We start from the raw sequence: 23,847 nt of genomic DNA on the forward strand, positions 1-23,847 counted from the left end.
ATAGGATAGTGAAGAATGCGTTTGGTATGCTTTCCTTTATTGGTCAGAGTATTGAGTACAGGAGTTGGGAGGTCATGTTGCGGCTGTACAGGACATTGGTTAGGCCACTGTTGGAATATTGCGTGCAATTCTGGTCTCCTTCCTATTGGAAAGATGTTGTGAAACTTGAAAGGGTTCAGAAAAGATTTACAAGGATGTTGCCAGGTTTGGAGAATCTGAGCTACAGGGAGAGGCTGAACAGGCTGGGGCTGTTTTCCTTGGATCGTCGGAGGCTGAGGGGTCACCTTATAGAGGTTTACAAAATTATGAGGGGCATGGATAGGATAAATAGCAAAGTCTTTTCCCTGGGGTCGGTGAGTCCATAACTAGAGGGCATAGGTTTAGGGTGAGAGGGGAAAGATATAAGAGAGACCTAAGGGGCAACTTTTTCACGCAGAGGGTGGTACGTGTATGGAATGATATGCCAGAGGATGTAGTGGAGGCTGGTACAATTGCAACATTTAAGAGGCATTTGGATGGGTATATGAATAGGAAGGGTTTGGAGGGATATGGGCCGGGTGCTGGCAGGTGGCTCTAGATTGGGTTGGGATATCTGATCGGCATGGACGGGTTGGACCGAAGGGTCTGTTTCCATGCTGTACATCTCTATGACTCTATGATTCTACATTGCTCTGGATTTGGACAGACCAGCAGATTTCCTTCCTCAATAAAAGAATCAGTGAACAATCGGCATTAGGCTAGCTTCTTATTTCTGACTTCTATCAAATTCAAATTTCTCCAGCTGCCGTAGCTGAATTCGACCCTGTGTCCTAAGAATATTAGCCTAGAGTTCTGGATTGTGAGTTCAATGACATTCAGTACCTTTTCCAGGGGTCAAGGATGAAGGGGGTGAGTGTTATGGAACTTAAGGACAAATACAAAATTCATTCTGTAACACGAGAGAAACATTGAGCAAACAATGGAGCAAGGATCTGCCTTATGTACATGAGCTATTTTTCCAATACCCACGTGCCCTCCCTGAGGTACCTCATCCTCTAGAGATCTACAGACTTTAATCACTCCTTTTTTAACATTACTTCCTGATTTACCTTCTCTCTTTTCTTAATGTAAATGTTCCACATATAGTGTAAGGCTATGTATTTAGGAACTTTACAATTTGTCTTTTGTCTTTGAATGGCACGCTATTAATTTAACTTAGACTTCCTGGAAGGAAATGGATTCAATCTGGGTCAATATTCCTTACAAAGGTAACAATAGGTTTTCAGCATTCACAGAATCTGATTAATGACCACAATTCTTACCGATTGAGAAGCCAAGTGTGTCTAGTACAAGCCATGGCTGATCGCAGTTTGTCTGCCTCTGTGGCTATTTTAGCATTTTGGAACATTTTCCATGCAAAGTTCCACTCTGCCTCATTCCCTGAAGCAATTGCACTGCAATAAATTGATGTCTTCAGATTCACAGGAATTCTATTTATCAGAAACAACGTTATAGTATTAGCAAAGAAAATGAAATAATGAATATTTACGTGAAAAATCAGATATCGTCAATATTTGATTTCTAGAATACAATGGCCCAGATCTTCCAGTTAGTATCAACGCTGCCAGGAGCAGGGTCTGTGCTGTATGTATGTGTCAGGTGTGTGTGTCCACGCGCACACAGGCGTGCATGTATAGGTTTGTTTGTTTGTTTGGACTGATCCTGACAGCTGCATGACCCTTTATAGCATTCGTATTGCTTTCCAATGGAGAGCATGGCCTAAGTCTCCGGTCAGTAAGGAGTGATTCCTGCTGTAAAAAAGGATTAGTGTTCATTCTTTATCAATTCCCACCCATGGGAGATAGGGGAAGGGAAGGGACTGAAGGAAGGGGAGATAGGGGTCAAACTCAACTCCTTCTAGCTCATCGTTACTACTGAAGTCACCCCTCCCTGCACAACAACCTGCACCTTCATCCTGGGTCATACCAAGTTTGAGGCATTAAAATAGAAAAAAATTGGGAAGTACTACATGTCTTAGTTGTAACTTCCAGCTGATATTTGTGGGTAACTCACTAGCACAGGTCTCTGACTCTGCTGGGCAATATCAGCTGTTATGCAAGCATAAAGGCCTCTATTGGGATCTAATGGGTGCCCCCAATTTACATCACATCGCCAATGATCAGAAAGTTGGACCTGTTATGTAACTTATTATTATTACATTTTATCAAACTCCACTTCAATATTCCCACTTGTGCAAAACACTTACGGATTATCATTGGGGTTTGCCATCCACTTCAAATAAAATGTTTGTGCCATAACTTCACAGTCCTTGAGACCATATCCACAAGCAACGCGCACTGCATTAATCTGATTATATCTACAAAACAACAGGTTTCAATATCTTTATCTGAATAGGGATTCAATTACACAAAAACCCAAGTAAAATGTGCACAATTATAGTCTTGACAGGTTGAAATTCAGCTGATCTAAGCTGATCCCTTTATTTTACTGAAGTAATTAAGTTCATCTGTACAGTCTAAATTTAAGGTGCTTGTAGATGACATCCATGGGGTCGAATTTCTCCCAATAATTACATTGAAGTGTTGGCAGTTTCTCTGGAGTTTCCTTGCACAGGATGTACAAGGAGAGTGGTGAGAAAATTTAATGGATCAGAACTCGAGAGCCACAAGACTAAAACTCTGATCCTTCCCAAACTACATGGAGATGGTGAAAATGTCTCTGATACTTTTGGAGTATTATCAAACCATTCAGTCTGTAATGTCAAAGGTGAAAGAACAGGTCTGAGCCTGATGCTAACCCAAGACACACTGAGAAGGAAATGGTGACCTGAAGGAGCACCTGATCTGTAAGCAGTGGCCAGTGTGAGTGATGCTCAACTGGGTAAAGGCAAGACAAGTCATGAAAGTCAGATCGAAAGTCTGGAACGAGGAGAGTCAAACAGGCCAAAGTGATAAGGGTCATACTGAATGGAATGAGAGGGACATGCAGTCTGGAATGAGAAAGGTCAGACAATCTGGGCCACTATCAGCATCACAAATATTCGACAGGCTGGAAAATTCTAAAGACTTTAGCTGCTAAGTGAAGGAGTAAAAGGTCTCTGCACAGGCAGGACACTTGAATTTTAGAGATATTATAATGAAGAGTTCAGAGATGCAATCAATATGCACTGGCCATATCATCAATCCTCCTATACTATTACAAATGTATCTCTGCACTAAGAGTGTGGCCATTTGGAATGGCTGTATACACCAAGATGAATTAACCCTGAGCCTACAGGTCAAGAGCATTTGGATTGAAAATGGATACTCACTGATCCATGAGACTATCCGGTTGTGTCCCGTTCTTGGTGAGATTTTCAAAGTGCTTGTACAGTGGGGTCACCTGTTGCAACATGTACTTCTGCAATAACAAAATGTTTGTAATAAATCCAATGTCAATATCAGTGGCAGCTACTTCCAGAGATACACCAAATAAAATGTTAGAAGTCTAAGCAACACACAGCCTCAAGACAGTGAATTCTCACCAAATTAGGGGGCCATTAGTGATGGGCAATAAATACTCACTGTGTCAGGTAGATAGATTAGATTACTTACAGTGTGGAAACAGGCTCTTTTGGCCCAACAAGTCCACACCGACCCTCCAAACAGCAACCCATCCAGACCCATTCCCCTACACTTACCCCTTCACCTAACACTACGGGCAATTTAGCATGGCCAATTCACCTAACCTGCACATTTTTGGACTGTGGGAGGAAACCGGAGCACCCGGAGGAAACCCACGCAGACACGGGGAGAATGTGCAGACTCCACACAGACATTTGCCTGAGGCGGGAGTGCCACCATGCCACCCCAGAAGACTGGCGAAAACAAATGTCCCCTTGTTCAAGAAGGGGAGTAAGGCAACACGCCTCCATTTTTTGGGAGCAGCCAGGGGTGTGGGGTGTGAGAGAGAGAGAGATAGAGGACCAGGGGCTGCCGGGAAAGTAAATTTCCCACTTGAAAGGCACTTACATAGAACATAGAAGAATACAGCGCAGTACAGGCCCTTTGGCCCTCGATGTTGCGCCGATCCAAGCCCACCTAACCTATACTAACCCACTATCCTCCATATACCTATCCAATGCCCGCTTAAATGCCCATAAAGAGGGAGAGTCCACCACTGCTACTGGCAAGGCATTCCATGAACTGACGACTCGCTGAGTGAAGAACCTACCCCAACTTCAGTCCTATATCTACCCCCCCCACCTTAATTTATAGCTATGCCCTCTTGTAATACCCGACTCCATACGCGGAAAAAGGTTCACACTGTCAACCCTATCTAACCCCCTAATCATCTTGTACACCTCAATCAAGTCACCCCTAAACCTTCCTTTCTCTAATGAAAACAGCCCCAAGTGTCTCAATCTTTCCTCATACGATCTTCCTTCCATACCAGGCAACATCCTGGTAAACCTCCTCTGCACCCGTTCCAGTGCCTCCACATCCTTCCTATAGTATGGCAACCAAAACTGCACACAATATTCCAGATGCGGCCGCACCAGAGTCTTATACAACTGCATCATGACCTCAGGACTCCGGAACCCAATTCCTCTACCAATAAAAGCCAGTACGCCATATGCCTTCCTCACCGCACTATTTACCTGGGTGGCAACTTTCAGAGATCTGTGTACATGGACACCAAGATCCCTCTGCTCATCCACACTACCAAGTATAAGGGCGCAGGCTCAGAGGGCCGATGTGTCTACTCATGCACTGTGTAGATCTTTGTGGTAAACCTCCCTCCGACTTTCCACATCAAACACTGGTATGACAGGGTTCGTGTATATTTGGATATTAAGTGAGGCTTCTTCGACATGGTCCTCATCAAACTCTCCCAGGACAGTTACGAGATCGTGTTAGATACAGATAATACCTTCCTGACACTATCCCCATCAAATAATATGTGATATGAATAAAACGGCGTTGGATACAAAGTAATACACGACTAGAGGTCCCCCACCAAAATTCCCAGAACAGGGACAGCATTGGGTCAGATATGCATTAAATCTTCTTGTCCACCGTCCCTATCAAATACTCCCAAGGCTGGAACAATATGGGTTTAGATACACAGCAGAGCTGCCTCTATACTGTTCCCATCTAACAAACCCATTACAGGGTTAGGAGGGGGTTAAAGGCAGAGGAAATCTCTCTCTGTACTGTCCCTCATTCATCACTCCAATTACTGGGACAGAATGTGACTACGTACAGAGTAAAAATGTCTCGACACTGTCCTCATCAAACTCTGCGAGAACAGGGAGAGAACGAGGATTGATACAGCATAAATAGTGCTCTGCACTGTGCTCAGTAAAAACTCCCAGGATTCATACAGGACCTGGTTAAATACAGAGAAGAGCTCTTTCGACAAGGTCCACATCAAATACTCCAAGGACTGGGACAGTATGACAAGAGATGCAGAGAAAAGTTATTTTAACACTGTCTACATCAAACACTCCAAAGATACGGACAGCACACCCTAATTTAAGACTGAGTAGAGGAGGAATTTCTTTTCTCACACAGTTTGAGTTCTTTGTACCTCCTTCCAACACAGAACTTGTGTATGTTTAAATCTGATATCGATTCTTGATCCAGTAAGGGAATCCAGTGTGTTGGAAAAAGTGCAAGAAAGTGGGTTTGAGGTCTGTAAAAATAGCCAAGATCCTTTGGAATGGCACAACAGGGTCGAGGGGCCAGACCGACTATTCCAGCTCTTATTTTCTTTTTGTTGCCTTATGTACACCTCATAATCATACTGCTCACTATTGGGTATGATGTGAAAATAGTTGCATCTATCCACTCTACCATGCTGTTTTTCTGAGTCTCCACCTAATAAAGGCACTCCAATCCCACAACACTACTCAGATCACAGTTGCAAAGCTGTGAACAGTTTTATACCTCTGATATCAGGAAAGGTGTTCTGGCATTCAATGCAGTGCAGTGAGGATTCGCTAGAATGACAGTGGGTGTGGAGGGACACTCTTACGAGGAAAGCTTGAGTAAGTTGTGCTTCTGCTCATTGGCAAATAGAAAGTTTGTTGTTTTTCTTTCCCTGCCTAAGAAATGAAGGACTTGCCACAGAGAGAGTGCAGCAGACAGTCACGAGGCTGATGCTAAAGATGTCGAGGATGACGTCTGAGGACAGATTACATCTTTTAGGGAATTGACTGGAATTCAGAAGAACTCGAAGAGATCTGATTTAAAATAATGCAACTGCAACAGATCTGTACAGAATAGGTGCAAGGAGGATATTCTTCATGCTTGGATACTCCAAATTCATGGTGAAAGTCGCAAGATGTTGGCCAAGTCACATCGAACACCAGACTCGTTTCTGTTCTCAAGTATATCAATGTTTGATTTGGACAGAACACGAAAGTGTATTCATTCTTACAGTCCTGCTTTTCATAAATGTTCGTAATTAATCTGAAGATGAAAGTGGCCCATTGGATTATTTATGTCGATCTCAGTAAAGCAGACTTGGCAATGTGTCCTTGCTCTTCAAAGCCAATGTGCTTGCATCTTCTTGGGTGGCACCGTGGCACAGTGGTTAGCACTGCTGCCTCACAGCGCCAGAGATCTGGGTTCAGTTCCCGCCTCAGGGAACTGTCTGTGCGGAGTTTACTTATTCTCCCCACGGCTGCGTGGCTTTGCTCTGGTTTCCTCCCACAGTCCAAAGAAATGTGCAGGTTAGGGGCATAGGTCTGGGTGGCTTGCTCTTCGGAGGGTCGGTGTGGCCTTGTTGGGCCGAAAGGCCTGTTTCCACACTGCAAGTAAGTAATCTAATTCAGCATGTCAGTGTTCTGTGTAATTTGAATACAAGGGCATCTGAGCACACACATAGAGATCAGTGACTTCCAGCATTGGACAGAATAATTTATTATCCAAAGAGGAACTGGATAAATCACTGACAGAGAATTACAAGCAGGTTTCTGGGGGAGAAGTGAGGCAAGTGACGTATTTGATTGCCTGGGTAGGTGAATAGCCAGTTATCGTGCGTCTGTCTATGCTATGCGTCTGTCCATGCACCATTTCTACAATGAAATGATCGCATGCATGCACACTTCTTTTGGGTATGGTTTAGGAATCAATAAAACACTCTCAGCCTTTTCACTCGACTCCCACCTGACGGAACGGTCACCGAGACAAAAAGAAAGAAGCAGGAAACACATGTTTCAGGAGAGCAAGATTTCAACTGATGTTCTTGTATGTTCGATGTCAGACGGAGCTGTCACACTTCTCACAGCGAGCAACAAACAATTAGTTTAAAGTGTACAATTCGTGGATTGTAACAAGGAATGAAAATGGGAATTTTCTGTTAATCAGAACAGCAAGATGGGCATTCCTCGAATCTCTATCACGTGGCACGGGTAACAAACCAGAGACAACAACTCTGTTCGTTCTAACTCTGAGCTTCCAACCTCGCTCCCTGAAAGCCTGTCTAACATCCTCGGCACTCCTCCTACCTATGTCGTTGGTGCCAATATGGACCACGACTTCGGGCTGCTCCCCCTCCCCCTCCAGGACCCGGAAAACACGATCAGAGACATCAGACACCTTGAGAGACAGTCCTCCATTTGCAGCAGCAGTGGGAGCAGTGAGAGCGAGGAGCCAAGCTGGACCAGGGAGAGTAAGGAGCTGAGCTGAGCTGGACCAGGAAGAGCTGAGCTAAGCGGGAGCGGGGAGAGCAAGAAGCTTTGTGGAAGCAGTCAAACTGCATTCTAGGAAGATGAGTGAACTGATATATTTGGGCAGTGGCTGAACCCAAGACACTACATGTATAGTGTCTCCCACCCGCCTTCCTCCTCTAATAGAAAAAGGACTCTGTGGTGAATTGATAAAGTAAGGTTTTTCTTTTTTTTAATATTATTGTATGATTAGTAAAAACTTTTTCTTTCCTTTTTCATTTATCTAAATTAAGCTTAAGATTAAAAATGGCAGGAGATCTCAGACCTGTGTTATGCTCCTCTTGCGCCATGTATGAAAAGTCAGTTATCGTGGTGCATATAGGCACCAATTATATAGGTAAAAAGATGGAATGAGGTACTACAAACAGAATTTAGGGAGTTAGAAAACAAGTTAAAAAGTAGAACCTCTGTGGTAGTAATCTCAGGATTGCTACCAGTGCCACGTGCTAGTCAGAGTAGAAATGAAAGAATAAACAGGATGAATGAGTGGCTTGAGAGATTGTGCTGGAGGGAGGGAATCAGACTTTGGGGACATTGGGACGCGTTCTGGGGGAGGTGGGACTTTTACAAATTGGATGGTCTACACTTGGACCTGACTGGAACCAGTGTCCTTGGGGGTGCTTTTGCTAACACTGTTGGGGAGGGTTTAAACTAATGTTGCGGGGGATAGGAGCCAAATGAAGAGGTTAATGGACAGTAAACAGGTAGTAACTAAAGCCTGTAAGGAATTAGATAATGAAGTCAGTGAGATGCAGGGGAAGAGTAGGCAGGGAGCAGATGATGAATGCAAATGGATTGGTAGTCTGAGGTGCATTAGTTTTAATGCAAGAAGTATAGTAGGTAAGGCAGATGAACTTAGGGCTTGGGTTAGTACCTGGGAGTATGATGTTATTGCTATTACTGAGACTTGGTTGAGGGAAGGGCAAGATAGGCAACTAAGTATCCCAGAATATCGATTTTTCAGGCGGGCTAGAGAGGGAGGTAAAAGGGGTCGAGGAGTTGCATTACTGGTCAGAAAGGATATCACAGCTGTGGTGAAGGAGAACACTATGGAGGACTCGAGCGGTGAGGCAATATGGGCAGAGTTCAGAAATAGGAAGAGTGGTAACATTGTTGGGCTGTCCTAGAGGCCTCCCAACAGTGAGCATGAGATAGAGGTACAAATATATGAACAGATCAAGGAAAGATGTAGGATCAACAGGGTGGTGGTGATAAGGAGATTTTAATTTTCCCAACATTGACAGGGGTTCACTTAGTGTTAGAGGTCTTGATGGAACAGAATTTGTAAGGAGCATCTAGGAGGATTTTATAGAGCAGTATGTAAATGGTCCAACTCGGGAAGGGGCCACACTCGACCCAGTGTTGGGAAATGAGCCCGGCCAGGTGGTTAAAGTTTCAGTGGGGAATTACTTTGGGAATAGTGATCACAATTCCGTAAGTTTTAGAATACTCATGGACAAAGACGAGAGTGGTTCGAAAGGAAAAGTTCTAAATTGGGTGAAGGCTAACTATACCAAAGTTCAGCAGGAGCTGGGGAATGTAGATTGGGAGCAGCTGTTTGAGGGTAAATTCACATTTGATGTGTGGGAGGCTTTTAAGAGAGGTTGATTCAAGTTCAGGAGAAATATGTTCTTGTGAAAATGAGGGATAGAAATGGCAAGATTAGGGATGACAGGTGAAATTGTGAGTCTCGCTAAGAGGAAAAAGAAAGCGTACATAAGGTCTAGGCACCTGAAGATAGACAAAGTTTTGGAAGAATATCGGGAATGTAGGATCAATCTGAAACAAGGAATTAAGAGGGTTAAAAGGGGTCATGAAATATCTTTAGCAAACAGGGTTAAGGAAAATCCCATATCCTTTTATTCATATATAAAGAGCAAGAGAGTAACTAGAGAAAGGGTTGGTCCGCTCAAGGACAATGGGGGAAAGTTATGCATGGAGTCAGAGAAAATGGGTGAGATTCTTAATGAGCACTTTACATCGGTATTCATCAAGGAGAGGGACATGATAGATGTTGAGGTTAGGGATACATGTTTGATTACTCTCAGTCAAGTCAGCATAAGGAGGGAGGAAGTGTTGGGTATTCTAAAAGGCACTAAGGTGGACAGGTCCCCAGGTCCAGATGAGATCTATGCCAGGTTACTGAGAGAAGTGAGAGGAAATAGCTGGGACTTTAACAGATATCTTTGCAGCATCCTTGATCCGGAGGACTGGAAAATTGCTAATATTGTCCCTTTGTTTAAGAATGGTAGCAGGGATAATCCAAATAATTTAGACATGTGAGCCTGATGTCAGTGGTAGGGGTGCTGATGAAGAAGACAGTGGGAGATAGAATTTATTCCCATTTGGAAGAAAATGGGCTTATTAGTGATAGGCAGTATGGCTTTGTGCAGGGAAGGTCATGTCTTACAAACCTAATAGAATTCTTTTGAGGAAGCGACAAAGTTTATTGATGAGGGTAGGGCTGTGGATATCATATAAATGGACTTTAGTAACGTGTTTGATAAGATTCCTATAGTAGGCTGATGGAGAAGGTGAAGTTGCATGGGGTCCAGGGTGTACTAGCTGGATGGATATAGAACTGGCTGGGCAACAGGAGACAGAGAGTAGTGGAAGGGAGTTTCTCAAAATGGAGAACTGTGACCAGTGGTGTTCCACAGGGATCTGTGCTGGGATCACTGTTGTTTCTGATATATATAAATGATCTGGAGGAAGATATAGGTGGCCTGATTAACAAGTTTGCAGATGAACTAGGATTAGTGGAGTAGCAGATAGTGAAGGGGAAGTCAGAGAATACAGAGCAGAATATAGATAGATTGGAGAGTTGGGCAGAGAAATGGCAGATAGAGTCCAATCTGGGCAAATGCGAGGTGATGCATTTTGGAAGATGCAATTCAAGAGCAAATGGAAAATGGAAAAGTCTTGGGGAAAATTGATATACAGAGAGATCTGGGTGTTCAGGTCTATTGTTCTCTGAAGGTAGCAATGCAAGTCAGTAGAGTGGTCAAGAAGGCATACGGCATGCTTTCCTTCATCAGACGGGGTATTGAATACAAGAGTTAGCAGGTCATGTTACAGTTGTATTGGACTTTGGTTCGGCCACATTTGGAATACTGCGTACAGTTCTGGTCACCACATTACCAAAAGGATGTGGATACTTTGGAGAGGTTGCAGAGGAAGTTCCCTAGGACATTGCCTAGTATATGAAGAGAGGTTGTGTAGAGAAGATTATTTTCATTACAAAGACAGAGGTTGGGGGGGGGGGATTCGATTGAGGTCTACAAAATTATGAAAGGTATAGAAAGGGTGGATACCAAGAAACGTTTTTCCCCTGAGTGGGGGACTCAATTACTAAGAGTCACAAGTTCAAAGTGAGGGGGGAAAAGTTTAGGGGAGATGTGTGTGGAAAGTTCTTTACGCAGAGAGTGGTGGGTGCCTGGAACGTGTTGCCAGCAGAGGTGGTAGGGATGGGCATGATAGCTTCACTTAAGATGTATCAAGACAGATACATGAATGGGCAGGGAGCAAAGGGATACAGATCCTTAGAAAAAAGGCGACAGGTTGAGATAGAGGATCTGGATCAGCACAGGCTTGGAGAGTTGAACAGTCTGTTCCTGTGCCTTAATTTTCTCTGTTCTTTGTTCTTAGGGACAACCCTGGTAATTATAGACCAGTTTCTTTATTCAGAGAGCAGTAAGGGCATGGAACGTCCTGCCTACAACAGTGGTAGACTCTCCAACTTTAAGGGAATTTAAATGGCCATTAGATAAACATATGGATGAAAATGGAATAGTATAGGTTAGATGGGCATCTGATTGGTTCGGAGGTTGGCACAACATCCAGGGCTGAAGGGCCTGTACTGCACTGTAATGTTCTAAGTTCTAAATGCCATAATTGAATTTCTTACAGCTGCATCAATAAAACTGCATTAGTCACACGACACCAAGTTATAGTCCAACAGGTTTATTTGAAATCTCAAGCTTTCGGAGCACTGCTCCTTTGTCAGGTTCACTATAACTATAACGCGGTATTATGTGATTTCTGATTTTGTCTAACCCAGCCCAACACTGGCATTTCCACATTAAAACTGTATTAGAATTCTCTTGCTAAATTGTTTAAAAGCCTCTCAGATAACGACAGTACTGTAACTTGATTATATTTTTCAGTAAAGGCAATGAGGTGCATGTTGCATATGGAAACATCCAAAAGAGTTTGATAAAGTACCGCATAACAGGCAGACCAACAGAACTGATGCCCAACTATTGCATGTATCTGGTTTATAACATTGTGATGTTTCAGGGGCTGCCTCTGAAGTAAAATGGAGGAATGAGGGATGTCACATGAACTGTTTCGAATTCTACCTGTAAATAAGCTTGGGTGATTTGATTTTTCAAGGTTAAAGGATAAAGGTTTTTTTTATTCATTCATAGGATATGGACATCACTGGCTGGGCCAGCATTTATTTCGCATCCCTTATTGCCCTTGAGAAGGTGGGGATGAGCTGCCTTCTTGAACTTGCTGCAGTCCATGTGCTGTAGATAAACCCACAATGTCTTTAGAGAGGATTTTGACCTGGTGACACCGAAAGAACAACAATATATTTCCAGGACAGGATGGTTAGTGGCTCAGAGAGAAACTTGCAGGCGGTGGTGTTCTCATCTGCTGCCCTTGTCCTTTGAGATTGAAGTGGTCATGTGCTTAGAAGGTGCTGTTGAAGGATTTCTGAAGTGCATCTTATAGACAGAGCACACTTCTACGACTGAGTGTCAATAGTGGAAGGAATAGATGTTTGTGGATGTGTTGCCAAGCTTTGTGGCTGCTGTAGGAGCTGCATTCATTCAGGCAAATAGTTTGTATTCCAACATACCCATGATTTGTGGTCTTATATATGGTGGACAGGCTTTGGAAGTCAAGAGATAAGTTACTTGCTGCAAGAGACCCAGTGTCTGAGCTGCTGTTGTCACCAAAGTATTTATACGGTGATGAAGGGCTTTTGCCTGAAACGTTGATTTTTCCTGCTCCTCTGATGCTGCCTGACCTGCTGTGCTTTTCCTGCACCACACTCTTGACTCTAATCTCCAGCATCTACAGTACTCACTTTCGCCTATTTATATGGCTAGTCCAGTTCAGTTCCTGGTCAATGGTAACCTCCAGGACAATAGAAAATTCAGTGGTAATGCCATTGAATGTCAAAGGACAATAGTCACATTCCCTCTTGTTGGAGATGGTCAATGCCTGGTTTTTACTTGTAAATTGTAAGTCCAAAGTTAGATAATGTCCAGGTCTAGCTACATTTGTACATGGACTGCTTCAATAGCTGAGGCTTCATGAATGGTGCTGAACATTGCACAATCATCAGCAAACATCCCCACCTCTGTCGTTATGATGGAGGGAAGGTTGCTGATGAAGCAGCTGAAGATGATTGGGTCTAGGATCCTACCCTCAGGAACTCTTGCAGAGATGTCCTATTTCTCAGATGACTGCCCTCCAACAACCACAACCATCTTCCTATGTGCCAGGTATGACTCCAAATGGAGAACTTTACTCCTGTTTTCCATTGATTCCAATTTTGCTAGGACTCCTTGATGCCAAGGCTGTCATTCTCACCTCCCCTCTGGAATTCAGCTCTTTTTTCCGTGTTTAAACCAAGGCTGTAATGAGGTGAGGAGCTGAGTGGCCCTGGCAGAACCCAAACTGGGCGTAACTGAGCAGGTGCTGGTTGATAGTACTGTTGATGACACCTTCCATGATTTTACTGATGACTAACAGTAAATGGGGTAGTAATTAGGTGGGTGAGATCTGTCCTGCTTCTTGTGTATATGACGTAACTGGGAAATTTGTCACATTGTCAGGTAGATGCCAGTGTTGCAGATTTATTGGAACAGCTTGATTAGGCATGCAACTAGTTCTGGAGTACAAGTTTTCAGTACTATTGACAGAATCTCAATTGCACTGGATGCTACCAAGGCTTTTAGTAATTTCTTGCTATCTCGTGGAGTGAATTGAATTGGCTGAAGACTGGTATCTGTGATGCTGGAGTCTTCCAGAGAAGGCCAAGATGGATCATTCAAACAGCACTTCTAGCTAAAGTTTGTTTCAAATGCTCCAGCCTTCTCTTTTGACTGATGTGTTGGGCTCCTCTGTCATTGAAGATGTATATTTGTGAGTTGACTAATTCTCCACAACTCCGTGTGGGAGGATTGAAGGTATAAAGAGCAGTAATATGTATGTTGTGTAGGTATAATATGGGTTTGGTAATATGGAGATCAATATTCTGTAAAATTGGACATAAATAAGTCTATATTGTGGTATCATAAAATTGTCATTCAAGGCAGAGACAGAGATACAGCAGCCTCTGAGTAGGTACCAACTAGACTCGGAGAGTAATCGCTACAGTGTAGAATAGAACTCTACACCAAGACATCATGGTCAGTAGAATCCATAGTGACAGAACCATGCCACCTTATATCAATTACTTTACAATGCTCCCAACCACAAAGCCTCAGCGTTTACTGACAGAGTGCAAAAGGCCTGGAAAAAAAATTACTTTTTCAGAATTCCATACCTTCATGGGCCCAAAAACCTCTGTACGGTCAAACATGAGCTCAAAATATGCCAGGTTATCGAGGGCAGCCTGCCATGGAATATATTCCAACTCATTGACCAGGTATTTTGTTGTGTCTAGTGCCGCTGTGGTTTCACGATATTTTGCTCTGTCAGGGACAAAAAATGTTCATCAATTGGATTTGTAGGGAAGTGCCTTTGAAAGTCAGTTGGCTATAGAATATAATACTTTTCACTGTATCACTGTCTTTGTATATCAATATGGAATTGATATACTTGTAAAACAAGACAGCTTATTTAAAAGCTAGAATCTTCTCAAGCCATGAATGACATGAGTTTTGGTGAGAAATATTGGAAAATCAGGTGAGGTGTTGAGCAAGGTCCTTCTCAACACTGAGATCAAAAGGTTGCATTTTCCAACCAAGTCTCAGACAGAGTTGATATTCTTGCTAGTGAGCAGTGAGGGACTTATTAACATGGTCATTATCACTCTCATTTCGAAACAACCTCAGCTCATTAATATGCACTCACCCACCCATCAAATAGAATCTAGATGCTGAGAATTCCCAACATAAAGGCCTAAGCAGGTACCTGGCGACTCCAGGTCGCCAATTACTCCTCCAGGCATTCATTTTCAATACCCAGCACTAACATCTCAGGCCTTGCCTCATGAGCAGCATCTGCATGTACTCAACAAAAATTTTCGTTGGCATCTGACACACCAGCCTCTCTGCATCATCATGGCATATCTCTAGTCCATTTACAATACATTTCTGCAGTGCATTGCTGCACTTCACAGCTTAGCAGCATCTTTCATTGCCATGCTGCTGCGGGGCTACTTTGTACACAGTTCGTGGACTGGACTAGGCTGCGCCTCCAGGGCTGCATACTCTGTCTCTTTGCACCCCCTCACTTTTCAGCTTATCCAATGTTCAAAGCATCCTGACCTGGCGCCACTTTGCCCTCTGACCTGCACCTCATACACTCTGTTTAGCCTGGCTGGTTAGTGCAAACACAAAGCCAGGAAGCTTGTCATGGTTATAAGCAGTTTTCAGTCAGTAGCAGAGACAGAGTGACTGTGAGGTGGCAGAGAGATGCCAGCAGTTACCCTGGCAGAGTGGAGCAGGTCTTTCAGAATTGCTGTGCGTTCCTTCAAATCATCGACACGACCCTGATCCAAGGGGCAACTCAGATCAGGCTGGCAGGGTCCTTTTTATAATTCGTTCTTTGTGTTCTCTTGGCTGTGGCCAGCCAGCTCGGAGTCAGTCCTCTAAACTGAGGGGATTCTAAATCTCCTGTATCACAAAGCTAGTCCCTTTTTTTTCTAAAAGCCGATCCTTAGCTCAAAGAAACTCTATCCTTGATATTTTTCAGAGGGACAATAAACCGGGCCGGGCTCTGATCAGTCTGGTTTAGTACAGAGATGAAACGAATTTTGAGAGGCCTTTTGTTTATATGTAAACAGCTGAGACTTCAGGCCAAACTGGTCATGTTTTAGAAATGACCTGTATAATGAAAAGGGATTGGTCAGCTCTTTAGCTGGGCTGAGCAGTTTTAGTTTAGTCTTGAAATGGGAAGTTCAACAGGGAGCTGTGTGGAAACTCGCTCTCTCTTTTCTGCACTTCAACTTCAACCTGTAAGCATGTTTCCATTTATACTGGTTTTTAAAGGGAGTTTGCTTATTGGGACCGTTGTGTATATTCGGAACAGCATAATTAAGTCTAGTTGGATACGTTGAGTCCTGTAGGGGTTCTTTATTCTGTTCTTTGTGTTTCATTGTGTAATTTTTTGAATAAATGTTGTCAGTTTTAAAATCTAGTAGTCAACCTAGCTATCTTACTCCGGGTAATTTTCACTGTTCACTTACCAAGTCAAATTGCAAAGTTATGGTCTGGGGCTGCCTGTTTAAGAATGTTTTGAGTGGTCTGGCCTAGTCCATAACACCTGGTTATGTATTTTTTTTAACTGGCTATGGGTTATCAGCTCAGAATTAGTCCTCTGAACATAGGAGATTCTAAATGCCCTGTTTGTATTTTGTTGTTGTCGTGTGTGTACAGGAGTAGGACACAGTGAAAAACTAGTGCATAAATCTTTATTCATATTCCACCACCAAGAAGAAAGGAAACATCCGAATGGCCAGTGACAAGCTTTGCCCTCCTCAACAAAGTGATCAAAACGTGAAGGGGGATGCAGTGATTAAATCAGAATGGAGTCAGAGGGGGAAATAAAGCACTCCACACCTTGCCCTGAAAACCTTGAGGGGTCTTTTTATAATTCATTTGTGGGATGTGGGTGTGGCTGATTAGGCAAATTTTTATTGCCAGTCCTAATTGCCTGGAGAGGAGTTAAGATCAGCCATATTGCTGTGGATCTAGAAGGAGGTATAGGCCAGAATGAGTAAGGACAGCAGTTTGCCTTCCTAAACGGTATTATTGATTCAGATGGGTTTTCACAACAATTAGTAGTGGTTACATGATCGCCATTAAGGCTAACCTTTTATTCCAGGTCTCTTTGTTTTTAAATCAAATTCATATTTCACCATCTGCTAAGTCCCTAGAACATTACCCTGGGGTTCTGGATCACTAGTCCAGTGACATTACCAAAATGCCACCATAGTCCCAGAGGAGCACAGGGTTGCTCTGTCATCACCAAAGATAGTTTAGATATTTTCTGACCAACCTCTTCAGAGATGGTACATTACACCCCGGAACAGTTGGAAGTTGAGAGGTAGAGACACTACCACTGTGCCACAAGAGGCCCCCTGGGGTTGGTTTAGTCTGAGGCTGACATGAATCTTCATAGTAATCTCAACAGGTGCAGGAATCATATCCACAATATTGATCACTTTGTAGCAATAGCATGGCTTTTTGTGGAGGGAAGTCATGCCTCAGAAACTTGATTTGAGTTTTCTGATGAAGCAACAAATATACTTGAGGGTAGGGCAGTGGATATTGTCTACATGGACTTTAGCAAGGTCTTTGACAAGGTCCCTCAAGGTAGCCTGATTTAGAAGATGAAGTCACATGGGATTCATCGTGAGCTGCTAAGATGGATACAGAACTGACTCGTCATAAAAAGCAAGTCATAACAGGGTTTTTCTGACTGGAGATCTGTGACCAGTGGTGTTTCACAGGGATCAGTTCTGAGACTTCTGTTGTTTTGTAATACAAATAAATGATTTGGAAGAGAATGTAGGTCGTCCAATTACTGAGTTTGTAGACAATGTATAGATTGTGAGAGCTGCGGATAATGAGGAGGATTGCCGGAGCATACAGGCTTGAGACTTGGGTGGAGAAATAGCAGTTGGAGTTTAATCTGGACAAATGCAAGGTGATGCATTTGAAAAGATCTAATGCAGGAGGGAATTATACAATAAATGGCAGAATCCTTAGAAGCATTGACATACAGAAAGATCCAGGAACCATAAGTGGGTATGATGGTCAAGAAGGAATTAGGTCATGCTTGCTTTCGTTGTCTGGCCATGATGTGGAGGTGCCAGTGTTGGATTGGGGTGGACAAAGTTAAAATTCACATGACACCAGGTTATAGTCCAACAGGTTTATTTGAAAGTAGAAGCTTTCAGAGCAGTGCTCTTTCATCAGGTAACTGGTGGGGCACAATACATAGGACGCAGAATTTATAAGTATACACCCACCACTTACCACCCCTATCAGATGGTTTGGTACTGTGGCTTGTCTGCTTGTCCTGCAGGAGTTGGATGTCTCTACTCTGTACTAGCCCATCCACCAGGACCTCCAGGGCCCTGTTTGTGAAGTGGATATGGGAAAGGTTTCAGTGGAGTGGAATATGCTAATGTAACACCCTTATTCAAAAAAGGAGGGAGGCAAAATGTGGGAATTTACAGACCTGTTGGTTTATCATCTATTGTTGGAAAAGTATTAGAATCAATTGTCAAGGAAGCAATATCGGGACATTTTGTTTTGTGAAGTCCAAATCATGTTTGACTAATTTGCTAGAGTAGTTCAAAGATGCAATAAGCAAAGTGGATAATAGGAGTCCTGTAGTTGTAATATATCTGGACCTCTGGAAGGCACTTGTCGCACAAAAGATTAATTCAAAAAATTGGATCATATATAGGATTAGGGGTAATTTATTACCTTGGATAGATGACTGGCTGATGGACTGAAGACAGAGTCTGAATGAAAGGAGATTTTTTTCTGGATGGCAAGGTGTAATAGTGGAGTGCCAGAGGGTTCAGTCCTTAGACCCCAGCTATTTATCGTCTACAATAACAACTTGGATACAGGGATAGAAGGCTCTGTAGCCAAATTTACGGATGACATAAAAATAGGCAGGATGGTAAATTGCAAAGAGGAAATAAGAACTTTACAAATGGATATAGATAGGTTAGGAGAATGGGCCAAATGTGGCAGATGGAGTTTAATATGTGAGGTAATGTATTTTGGTTGAAAAAATGGGAAGGTGACCTATTATCTAAATGGGGAGAGACTTTGGCCTGCTTTGGTGCACAGGGATCTGGGTATCCTCGTTCATGAGTTACAGAAAACTAGCATGCAGCTATACAGCTGATAAAGCAATGGAATGTTGGCTTCTATAGCTAAAGAAATAGAATATAAAGGTAAGGAAGTATTGTTGCAACTATACAAGGCATTGCTGAGACCACACCTGGAGTATTGTGCACGGTTTGCTCCCCTTATTTGAGGAAAGATGTAGTGGCATTGGAGTCAGTTCACAAGGGGTTCACTAGATTGATCCCAGAGATGAGGGTTTTGGCGTATGAAGAGAGATTGAACAATTTATGTCTATACTCTTTGGAATATAGAAGAATGAGGGGAAATCAAATTGAGGTATTCAAGATGGTAATAGGTGTGGATAAAATAGACTTGGAGCTTCCGCTTGTGGAGCATTCTATGACAAGAGGTCATAGTCTTAGGATAACGGGTATCAAATTCAAAAGAGTTGAGGAGAAACTATTCCTCCCAAAGGGTTGTGAATCTGTGAAATTCGTTACCCCCCAAAGTGCGGTGGATGCTGGGATCACCGCAGTGAGTAATTTAAGGAGGAGTTAGACAGATGTTTTAATTGGTAACGGGTTGAAGGGTTATGGGAAGAAGGAAAGAAAATGGGGATGAGGAGCATATCAGCCATGATCAAATGGCGGAGCAAACTCAATGATCCAAATGGCCTAATTCTGCTTCTTTATCTTATGAACTTATGGCAGTTTAGGAGCAAATTACTGCAGATGCTAGAATCTGTGCTGAAAACAAAAAATGCTGAAAATCATAGTGAGTCAGGCAGCATCTATGTTTCAAGTCTAGATAACTCTTCATCACAGTGGACACTTCACGTCAGCTTGCATTCTGTCCATGGATGCTGCCTGACCCACTGTGATCTCCAATATGAAATGTCAGCTTCCCCTATCCACTATGTCTGAAGCAGATGTCATGAACTGTGCTGGGCAGCTCAGGATGGTCAACACTTGTCTAGCTGCACAACAGCCTTGTAAATATGGTGCCAGTGCTCGGGGTCCCAGAAGGTCCTGGCAGCAGTGAGTGGGAAAACTGAGCTAGCATCAGTCAAGAGCGGTCCTATGGAGGGTTAAGGAGTTAATGAGGTGAGTTTCAGAAAATAGTACAAGCAATCTTGCTAGGCTTCACAATGAGAACCTTCCATGAAATCTGGCAAAATTGATACTTAGCCATAAATGTAATATTCAATGCAAAGCAAAAGTGCACTGTCTGACAAATGAGCTAATGTTTCACTGGGACACTTTGGGAAGAACTAATAGATTGCTCCCTGATGATCATTGAACAAAAAAGTTACATTTATGTACCATCTTTAATATATAAAAATATTCAAGATGTTTCAAGAAATCATGAAGAAAGAAAAAGAGGGTCACCAAAACCTGGGCAAAAGGGCATGAAAGGCTCAATAGTCGAGGGTTAAGAGATTTAGTGAGAGAATCTGAGGACTGAAGGGTTACTGATGGTCATCATTGACCAAGTGGAATGAAACGAAGAGAGTTTGTAAAAAGGATGAAGAGCAGTTATGATGCTAGAGTCAACAAAGATCAAGGGTAATGAGGGGTTAAGAAAAATATAAGAATATTAAATTTGAGTAGTAGGAGAACTGAATCAGCAAAGATTGAAGCATCCGTGAACAGGAATCAGCACAGAATTAGAATAAAAGAAGCATGTTAACTGAGATTGACGGTGAGACAAAGTTGAATCTGGAGATCTGTAACTCTTCAACAGCAAATGTGTATGTCTGTGGAAATTTTCCCTCCCCCAATTCCAGGGCTCCCCAAAGTGTGGGTCACAATCCTACAACCAATACTAATGCAAAGCATTGAGCTCTAAGAGAGCAATGGCTGCTTGGAAGTTTGACCAAGAGCAATGAGGCCACTTTAAATCCTCATGTTTATTTAATGGTGGGCATGGCCTAACTGGTATCACTGCCAGCATTTTCTCTCCAATACTTGGATTCACTCACTCTCTGCTACTAGACCCACCTGAAGCCAAGGCTGCTTTCACTTTAAAATATGATTCCTGTTCGGAAAATCCCAGGGTGAAGCTGGGTACTCTTTGTTTTAAAAACATTGCAGTCTAAACAGCTATCATTACTCACAGCTCCCTTATCCCACAGGATTCCTAGTAACAAGGAGAAGGAATATATGGTTCTTTTTTCTGAGTGGCTGGCAGTGACCAATAGGATGCTGCAGGGATCAGTGCTTGGACCCCAGGTATTCGTAATATCTGTTAATAATTTAGATGAGAAAACTAAATGTAATACCTCCAAATTTGCAGATGACTAAAATTGTTTTGGACAGTTGAGTGAGTGAGTGAATGCATGGCAGATGAAATATAATGTGAATGAATGTGAAGTAGCAAAAAATTCAAGGCAGATTATTTCCTGAATGGTGATAGATTGGGAAAGGGGGAGGTGCAGTGAAACCTTGGTGTCCTCATACACCAGTTGCTGAAAGTAAGCATGCAGGTACATCAGGCGGTAAAAAAGGCAAATGGTACATTGACCTTCTTAGCAAGAGGATTCGAGTATAAGAGCACGGATGTCTTGCTGCAATTATACAGGGCAATGTTGAGGCTAAACCTGGAACAGTGTGTGTAGTTTTCATCTCCTTATCTGAGGAAGAATGTTCTAGCCACAGAGGGAGTGCAATGAAGGTTTACCAAACTGAGTTTGGGATTGCAGAACTGATATATGAAGACAGACTGGATCAGTTAGGGCTATACTCACTGGAGTTCAGAAGAATGAAGAGGGATCTCATCGAAATCTATAAAATTCTAGTGGGACTTGTCAGAGAAAATGCAGAATGTTCCCAATGATGGGGAGTCCAGAACAGGGTTGGAGAATTTGAGCTACTGGGAGAGGCTGAATAAGCCAGGCTATTTTCCCTGGAGCATTGGAGGCTGAAGGGTGACCTTGCAGAGATTTATAAAATCATAAGGGGCATGGATAGGATAAATAAATAAAGTCTGTTCCCAGGGTTGGGGGAGTCCAGAACTAGAGGGCATAGGTTTAGGGTGAGAGGGGAAAAATATGAAAGGGACCTAAGGGGCGACTTTTTAACGCAGAGGGTGGTGGATGTATAGAATGAGCTGCCAGAGGAAGTGGTGGAGGCTGGTACAATTACAACATTTAAAAGGCATCTAGATGGTTATATGAATAGGAAGGGTTTGGAGAGATATGGACCAAGTGTTGGCAAATGGGACTAGATTAATTTAGGATATCTGGTCGGCATGGACGAGTCGGACCAATGGTCTGTTTCCGTGCTATATGTTTCCATGAGTCTATAACTAGAGTTCTATAATAAGGATAGAGAGTGGGCCATTTAGGACTGAGATGAAGAGAAATTTCTTCACAAAATAATGGTGAGCCTGTGGAATTTGCTGCCACAGAAAGTGGTTCAGGCCAAAACATGTTTTCAAGGAGTCAGATATAATTCTTATGGCTAAAGGGACTGTTGGATCTGGGGAAGAAACAAGAACAGGGGTGATCATATTGAATGGTGGAGCAGGCAAAAGAGGCCAAATAACCTACTCCTGCTCCTACTTTCTATGTCAAGAAGTTACTCCAGGATTTCTAGCCATTGATGTGTTCTTGTAGTTACTGTATTTATATAGCAGGTTCTGATCAATGGTAATGTCCAGGATGTTGATAGTGATGGATTTAGTGACAGGAACACCATTGAATGTAAAGGGGTAATGGTTAGATTCTCTCTTACTGGAGATGGTCATTGCCTGACATTTGTGTTCCTTACCAAGTTAAAAATCACACAACACCAGGTTATAGTCCAACAGGTTTATTTGGAAGCACTAGCTTTCAGAGCAGCACTGGTGCTTCCAAATAAACCTGTTGGACTATAACCTGGTGTTGTGTGATTTTTAACTTTGTACATCCCAGTCCAACACTGGCACCTCCAAATCATGCTTCTTACCTCTTGTCAGCCCAAATGTGGATATCCAGGTCTTGCAGCATTCTGGCATGTAGTTTATCATCTTTTTAATACAGAATGCTTTGAATGTTTATTTCACAACAGTTAAAAATCACGCAACACCCAGGTTATAGTCCAACAGGTTTAATTGGAAGTACTAGCTTTTTAGAATGCTGCTCCTTCATCAGGGTGGATGTGGAGTATAAGATCGTAACGCACAGAATTTATAGCAAAAGTTTACAATGTGATGTAACTGAAATTAGACTGGATTGTTTGTTAAGTCTCTCCTGTTAGAATGACCATGTTGCTTTCAGTTCTTTCATATGTAAATCACAAAACTTTTTTTATAAGTTACATTCTCAAGTGAACTTTGACAATTGGTGTCATGTTGGCCCAGTTAATGTATTGAGGGTGTGAGCTTCCCTGTGTGAGACTGTCTGTCTGTGCCACAGTGGTCAGACTGATTCTATTCTAAAAAAAAGATTTACAGAATCTTACATGGATTCATGCAGTTTTTGCAAAGTAAAATGTAATTCTGCATATACAGATTCACCCCACAAACTGTGCATTTGGGGGGTTGTGTGGGGGGGGGGGGGAGAGTGGGTTATGGGTATCTGCGAGAGAGTATGTGTGTGTGTGTGGGAGTGTCTCTGTGTGTGCATCTGTCTGTGTGCGTGTATAATGCAATGGGGTCACCTGTAGTGTGATATGAACTCAAGGTCCCAGTTGAGGCCATTCCCATGGATACCAAACTTGGCTATCAGCCAAGTTACATCACATTGTAAACTTTTGCTGTAAATTCTGTGTATTGCAATCTTATACTCCACAACACCTGACAAAGGAGCAGCGCTCAGAAAGCTAGTGCTTCCAATTAAACCTGTTGGACTATAACCTGGTGTTGTGTGATTTTTTACTTTGTACACCCCAATCCAACACCGCCATCTCCAAATCATATTTTACAACAAGAATCATATTTACAGCAGTGTTACTAATGTTACCTTTCACTGCATGATTAAATTTGCTGATTTTTAGATCCATGCAAGTTGTACGCGACTTACCTTGCAAGATTAAATGAGTCGGCCATTATCTGTGCTCGGTTAATGACTGGTAAATGCTGTAAAAGAGAAAT

The 23,847-nt window shown here is 42.7% G+C and overlaps 1 protein-coding gene and 1 long non-coding RNA gene across 2 annotated transcripts in view; one reads left to right on the forward strand and one right to left on the reverse strand.

Moving 5' to 3' along the window:
- The window catches only part of LOC122539577, an 83,027-nt gene that overhangs the window by 29,855 nt on the left and 29,325 nt on the right, over positions 1-23,847 (forward strand). The gene's annotated exons all lie outside the window — the stretch shown is intronic.
- The window catches only part of anpepb (alanyl (membrane) aminopeptidase b), an 86,844-nt gene that overhangs the window by 9,697 nt on the left and 53,300 nt on the right, over positions 1-23,847 (reverse strand). The window contains exons 13-17 of the mRNA XM_043674558.1: positions 23,777-23,832; positions 14,283-14,430; positions 3,311-3,399; positions 2,246-2,356; positions 1,302-1,469 (exon numbers count right to left, since the gene is read on the reverse strand). Of these exons, the coding sequence (XP_043530493.1) occupies positions 1,302-1,469; positions 2,246-2,356; positions 3,311-3,399; positions 14,283-14,430; positions 23,777-23,832 (572 nt within the window). The remainder of the gene's footprint in view (positions 1-1,301; positions 1,470-2,245; positions 2,357-3,310; positions 3,400-14,282; positions 14,431-23,776; positions 23,833-23,847) is intronic.

This window comes from Chiloscyllium plagiosum, chromosome 32, assembly GCF_004010195.1.
Source record: "Chiloscyllium plagiosum isolate BGI_BamShark_2017 chromosome 32, ASM401019v2, whole genome shotgun sequence".
NCBI classification, from domain to species: domain Eukaryota; kingdom Metazoa; phylum Chordata; class Chondrichthyes; order Orectolobiformes; family Hemiscylliidae; genus Chiloscyllium; species Chiloscyllium plagiosum.